General features: G+C 38.7%; 1 protein-coding gene across 1 annotated transcript; it reads right to left on the bottom strand.

Moving 5' to 3' along the window:
- Positions 1 to 5,384: 5,384 nt before the first annotated feature.
- On the bottom strand, positions 5,385 to 6,530 carry LOC126079194 (olfactory receptor 56B1-like). The gene has a single exon (XM_049890122.1). It carries the CDS (start codon positions 6,344 to 6,346, stop codon positions 5,387 to 5,389), a length of 960 nt encoding a protein of 319 aa, XP_049746079.1. The 5' UTR covers positions 6,347 to 6,530; the 3' UTR covers positions 5,385 to 5,386.
- Between the last annotated feature and the right edge of the window lie 679 nt (positions 6,531 to 7,209).

Raw genomic sequence — 7,209 nt, 5'->3', positions numbered from 1 at the left:
AATACATTGTGATTTAATTTTTCCTGCAAGAGAATTTGACTTCTGTTGTGCTGGGGTGTGAGTGGGGTTGCTAGAGTAGTAATATTGAAACAGAATTTATAAAGTACTTATGTACAGCTTTGATATCATTTGTTGTTCATCCGCATTCTTTAGCCCTCTAGTCAATAAATTAATTTTTTCCCAAACCATCATCAATCCTTTAGACTCATGTTCTTCTCCTCATATGTGAACGGTTTCCTCATTGTAGGTGTTACCACCCACAATTGACAAACTGCAGTGATAATTAAGTCTTGCTAGAAATGAACCAAGAGAAATTAGACTCTCCTTTTGAGAACTAGAGAGGAGGCTATGTAAACATCCAGAGTAATCTGACCCTTAATCTCCTGGTCACAAATTATTTTCTAGCTAGTCACCCATTTTCCCTGGTCATGAGGGTGATTCATATCTGACTTTTACCACTATTGACCTAAGTATTCTTATTTGGCTAGACAAATAACAAATGTCCCCAATTATCATGAAAAATTACACTGAATTGTAATCTGAAGGCTTGGGAAATAAACATTTTCCAAGGAAACCAACCTCACACAGCACTTCTTCCTTCAAACTGGGTGGGTGAAATCAAGATTGTATTTCTGAGAATATCAGAAGAAATTTGTACACATTCAATGCCTCTCTCCACTTTATCTTACTGCCCATAAATAAATAAATAGATTTAGTCACTAGACTCTTTCATACGTCCTTTAATACCTTTGTTTCTGGGTAGCAAAACAGTGAGATGAACAGAATATGGTCCAGTTTCCAGGCCCTTGGTTGAAAGAAATCACAATCTTAGAATCAACGAACAATGTTCAACCTCTAAATTCCTTGATCTGTATACAACTGACCTGGACCTTTAAATGAAAACGTTTGTTATATATCCCAAGGGGATATTTCAGAGCATCAGAGACACAGCTGCTGGTATGGAAATCAAGCTAACCACTATGGAAGGAGGAAAAGAGTGAGAAATTTCCATTCTTAATGCTCAGATGATGATACGGATATAAGTGAATAATTTCGTACATGTGTGCGTACATGTGCGTGTCTGTATGTTAGCACATGTATAAAGGGGATGAGAATGAACACAAGCTTTTTTAAAGAAAACTAGTGATTTTAATATTTATTGCAGAATTTTTTCCTTTCTTTCCCACTGGCCTGTGGAAAATAGATTGAAAGCTTCTAAGTAGAGAATGTTTCCTCCATTTACGTATTGCTTATTGACTCTTTTATTCCCATATTGTTTCATACTGCAGGATATAAGGGTCTTTCTGCAATCTATCACACTTAGTTTTTGCTATTTGTTTATTACCTTCAGTTTCTTAATACCCCTGTGCAGGGTGTCAATACGACAGAGTAATAACCAGCCAACTCCACTGTCCTTCTAATCCTTGTCTCCCCATATCTTTCATATGCCTGAAACCATTACACTAGCTAGAATATTTTTCTCCACAGGGACGTTGTCCCACATCACCGCTGCTGAAATCTTTAGCAATTGTGCCAAACCTCAATCTAAGGCCTAAGTGTGTCCCACATTCCAGTCAGGATAGGATTCTCCTTGTGAGCTGTGATGTGAGTGATCAGTCTTAAACCTTCTCTTACCACATGTTTTCTAGACCACTCCACTCCCATTACCACCCTTGTTGGTTCTAGTCCTCCAAGAAGCAGTCACCAAGATGGGATTAAACAATCAGTAGATTTATTGGGGAAACACCTGTGAAGCGAAAAGAGTAAGGAAGCAGGGGAGGTGAGGAGAGCCTTTTGGACATGATGCAGTTGTGACATTTGGGAAACAACAGAGGGAAGGAAGAATTGCATAGGGAACACATCAGCCTTCAGTACAGTTCTGAGAGAGTCTCAGTCAAGCCAATGGAGAGTTCCAAAGCAAAGGTTTTCCATTAAATGCATCCCATTTCTTGCAAGAATAGCCTAATTGTACCGCCCTGGCTGTGCTCAGTCATTGCCAGGGATCAAGCAAGGTCATTATAACTCTATATACAGAGTTTCTATACAGAGAAAAAAAATCGAGTATAGATTGTAGATTAGACTGCAATAGAACAAGAAAATATTTCCCTGATATTGATGACTCTTTTGTGGTTTTGTAAATCAATGACTCTATTTTTAGAAAAACCACACTGAAGTATTTAGGGGTAAAGATACACAGTATCTCCAAATCATTCTCAAATAGTTCAAAAAAAAATTATATACATACACATACATGGAAACATACCTATAGAAAGAGAAAAATGAGAAATGAGGGCAAATGTCGACAATTGGTGAATCTGTATAAAGAGCTTATAGAATTTATTTTACTAGCCTTGCAACTTTTCCGTAAGCTTGAAATTCTATCAGAATAATCCTTTACTTCACAATTTATTACAAATGTATACCAGGCACTACATCAATTAACATATTATTTTTTTCAGGATTTTGTGATGTTTGTGATTTTTGTCAGCTTTTACAGCTGTGTTATTAGTTCTTTGTTCATGCTAAATAAGTATTTGATTGTTTACTTTGCTTTTATTTTTTTCTTTAAAAAATACCCTTAAAATTTCATGGGCTTCAGGCCCTAGAAAACCTGGATCTACACGTGGCCACATGCTTAGAGAAGTAGAGAAAAATGGCCTACATGAAGAGAGAAAAATTATGCCAATTCACACACACACACACACACACGAGATTAAAGACCATGATTAAAGTGACAGGAAAAATGCAGTACTTTATGGAATTCGAATATCCAGGGTGGAAGCGAAATTGAGCTTCCTGAAATAAGAAATGGCTTTATATTCATGTATTTCCTACACACTTTGGCTGATACTGGTTTAAGTGGGATTGTATGGCTTAAAATCATATTTCTTTTGATTTTCAGACTCAAGACTCTATATTTGGATGTAATACATGCTCCACAAATTATATCTTCAATGAGCATATCTGTTCCTTTTTTTAATTAAATTTTTATTGTGCTTTAAGTGAAAGTTTACAAATCAAGTCAGTCTCTCATACAAAAACTTATATACCCCTTCTGATAGCACATACTGGCTTAATTTGGAACTGCATGGTCTATATTCCCTATCTCTTCGATTAATTTGCTCCTCTTCCTTTCCTTTCCACTTTGAAAATTCCCATTCAGGGAGTCTTTGTATAGATTGCTGACATTTTCACAATGTATGACACAGTGACTAGCATCTGATAAGCCTATATCTCACATAATTTTCAATGTGCAAGAGATAACCCCTAAAATATTTCAGCTAGTTAATGACATACTGTGAGTATGGGCCCAATGGAAATGAGACCATTTCAGAATGAGATACATGGCCATACAGGGTTATAATAGACTAACCTTATTTCTGTTTTTCATTGGTTTTACAATCATGAATACAAGAAGACAGTTTTCAGGGGGAAGTTTTTCACTGGGACAAAAACTCTTTATCTGCTCCTGCCTTACAAGATTTTTTAATTTTGTTTGCCTAAAGATCTCCTTGTTCCCTGCTCACCATGCCTATAACTGGTGTGGCTGTAGTCGTAGAAGCAGTTGTAGTAGAGGCGGTGGTAGTACAGATAAAGTTGGTGAATCAGACAGGGTCCCAGCAAGAAACAAAAGGAACACACAAATTTGAGCCTGAAGAGAGTTTAATGAAGTCGTTTATAATGGAGTTGTGAGTTAGGTTAAGGAAATAAAACGGAAGTTGAAAATATAATGAATATTGGGGGAAATATAATAGTTGTCCTTGAAAATAGTATCAGAAAGACTTTATTGATAAGCCCCTTGGCCTGAAGGGAAAAGAGAGGGAAAAAAAATGTTACTGTAAAGGTGTAAGTTCTGGAACTGCAGAGGAAGGGCTGCCTGACAAGTGCTATAAAAGACACAGCGGTCAGAACTCTAATGTCAAAGAAGGCTGGGAGTGGAGAATAAATAACTCCAACTCTCTCTCCTCTCGAACTCTAATTTCCTATCAGTGTCTCCTAGGGATGAATTAACCACTAAGCATGTTATGTACCTGCTTACAGTAAGCAAGGTACGAAAAAAAAGTTGCCATGGAATCGATTCCGAGTCATAGCGACCCTAAAGGAGAGAGTAGAACTACCCCATAGGGTTTCCAAGGAGCACCTGGTGGATTTGAACTGCTGACATTTTGGTTAGCAGCTGTGGCTATTAACTGCTGCACCACCTGAGTTTCCAAGCAAGATACACACGGATTTAATTGTGCTTATGAACCTGAAGGAAACCCTGGTGGTGTAGTCGTTAAGTGCTACGGCTGCCAACCAAAGGGTCGGCAGGTCGAATCCACCAGGTGCTCCTTGGAAACTCTATGGGGCAGTTCTACTCTGTCCATAGGGTTGCTATGAGTTGGAATCGACTTGATGGCACTGGGTTTGGTTTTGGGTTTTACTAACCTGAAGTGCACAGTTTCACCTTAGATTAGTAAGTAAGGACAATTAAGTGTGTACCTTGCTTATTGATTCAATCCAAGTGAATATCATTAGGAGCCTGGATCAAACAGTACATGTGGTTCAGTCCTCCAGGCTACAGATCAGTGCAAAAAGGGCAGAGGAAGGATCCAGAGATGCAAATGAAGCAAGATGTAGATCCTTATAGCTATCTATATATTTTGAGTTCTCTTGTCCAGGTTGGGAAACCCTGGTGGTGTAGTGGTTAAGTGCTACATCTGCTAACCAAAGGGTTGGCAGTTCAAATCCGCCAGGCGCTCCTTGGAAACTCCATGGGGCAGTTCTACTCTGTCCTATAGGGTCACTATGAGTCAGAATCGACTCGACGGCAGTGGGTTTGGTTTTTGGTTTGGTTTTGTCCAGGTTGAGGCATCTCTCCTTGTTCTGCCTAGATCCCAATTGTAGTTTGGTTTGGCACTGCTCATTTGAAATGTTTTCTATTCCTGCCTCTGCATTCCATGCTACTGGAATGATGCTGGTTCAGGCAGACTGGCTTCTTTTTTTGCAAGTGTACTTATCAGCTAGCAAGCATGACCTGTAATTCATGTCCCAATCATTCCTTTCTTTGGTTGTGTGGGTGAGTGTGTATGCATGCATACGTATTTTGTTTTTACCCTTACTTTTGGTTTTAGAGGATAGATATCAATCATTAATGCTGGTTGTTTATCCCCTTTATTGGTTAGGTAGAAGGCTCTCCCGTGCTCTCAAACATATTTAGTTCTTGTCAATATTTTAGAGCCACCGAGAATTTATTTTTTCCTCAGATGCTTTCACAATCATATATTTAAAAAATGTGAAAAGTGATCACAAAGGAATTTACTTACTTCTCCATCCTCACTGAAGTTCTATTATCCACTTTCGAGGAAGCGGAAGTCCATGTACTTCATGGACAATGTCTCTAGTATCATTTCTTTTCTAGGCCTAAACAAAGCACCTTTTGGAAAACTGCCCTTAGCTCTTTTGTCCTGAGTGCATAAACCATAGGGTTTAAGGCAGGGGGGATGATGTTGTGTAGCACATTGAGAAGAACTGAAGTCAAAGTGGCCTTACTCTCTGCCAGGTGAGTTACTGAAATCACTACAACAACGGTGTAGAAGAAGAGGATGAGGATGAGGTGGGAGGTACAAGTGCTTAAAGCCTTGGATGCAGCTTCAGCTGAGTTCAGTCTAAATACAGAGCGCAGGATCAAAGTATATGACAATATGATAAGACTTAGGTCACTCCCCATACCAAGCCATGCCAGAACTAACTGACAAATGCTATTTGGCCTCCTGTCATCACAAGCCAAGCTTGTGACCCCAAGGTTAGAGCACAAGCAATGGTCAATCTCATTCTTAGAGCAATAAATACGGTGGGCTGCAAGCACAGGCACCGGAATAACAAACAAGCCATTTCTAAGCACCATGAACAGGGTGGCTTTTACTATTAAGGCATTGGTGACAATTGATGGGTAGCGAAGAGGACGACAAATAGCCACATATCTATCAACAGCCATGCAGAGGAAGATACCAGACTCCATGCCAACAAAGCAGTGAATGGCATATATCTGAGCAAAACACTCAGGGAGGCTAATGACCTTGGCATTAAACCAGAAGATGGCCAGGATCTTGGGCATGATGGTGGTGGCCAAGCCCATGTCCACAACAGAGAGGATGCCTAGGAAATAGTACATAGGCTGCTGCAGAGTAGAGTTTTGGCAAATGGTGATGAGGATGAGTGTGTTAGCACCAATTGCTGAGAGGTAGAGTAGTGCCAACGGCAAGGAGAGCCAATGTTGCCAGCTGTGAATGCCTGGGAATCCCATCAGGATGAACTCAGAGACCTGGAATTTGGTGCTGTTGGAGAATTTGAGAGTTGCAGACATATTTTTCCAGGAAAAAAATTATTTTCAGCTGCTGCCTCTGAGCATAAACATCATCAAATATCACTTTAAAACTCTCTCCACTTAGTGTAATGTGGTTCTGCCCCCCCCCAAAAAAATTCTGTAGTCCCTCTCTTATAATAATTTCAGATCATTCCAGGAAGTTCTAGGATTTTATTAGTAGGAGGTAGATTTAAGATTAGTAATTATCAATGTTTACTATGCAAGGAAATTTCAGCATGAATTTTAAATCTCTATTTGCATTGTTCTCAGTTATCCCAGGTCAGTGCAGCGACATAAATATGATTCTATTTTTTTTTTTTTCCTAAACCTTTCTTCAGTCCCATGAGAAATTTTGTGGAGTCATTTGGGTGTTTGTTTTTTTCATATTTGTCTCAATCGTACTTGACTCAGATTTTTATTAATTAATGATATCTAGATTTTTAAAACGCAGTATTACTGGAGATTAAATTTTATAGCGGCACCATTCCAAATAGATATAGACGTCCATTCATGTTTTATGTAGACTTCCAAAACTTTGATATCACAGCCTTTTAAAGAGTTGCAAGCATGAAGCTTGTTGCAGATTAGCAGAGGGCTATTTTTTCTTTGGTATTCTTCTTGGTGTGGACTTCTAGGAAGTCTCAAAAGAATAGCTAGAAAGAAGTATGATCCTGGCCGAATTTATAAATTTAAGGAGTCATGTATTAGATAAATACCTTAGGAAGTTTTGTTTTTCCTGGTTGAATCTTAGGGAGCCTAGAAAGACATACAAATACTGAATTTAGGTACAAGTAATACAATGCTTTTTATCTTACTTTAAAAAATGATTACTTTTGCATGATTTTGAAGTAACTGCCATGGCA

Source organism: Elephas maximus, chromosome 7, assembly GCF_024166365.1.
Source record: "Elephas maximus indicus isolate mEleMax1 chromosome 7, mEleMax1 primary haplotype, whole genome shotgun sequence".
NCBI classification, from domain to species: domain Eukaryota; kingdom Metazoa; phylum Chordata; class Mammalia; order Proboscidea; family Elephantidae; genus Elephas; species Elephas maximus.
Note: the sequence above shows the minus strand (reverse complement) of the source record. Positions and strands in the feature narration are given on the sequence as shown.

What these genes read in the sequence shown, in the direction of transcription:
- LOC126079194 (XM_049890122.1), bottom strand. Translation starts at nt 6,346, where the DNA reads ATGTCTGCAACTCTCAAATTCTCCAACAGCACCAAATTCCAGGTCTCT.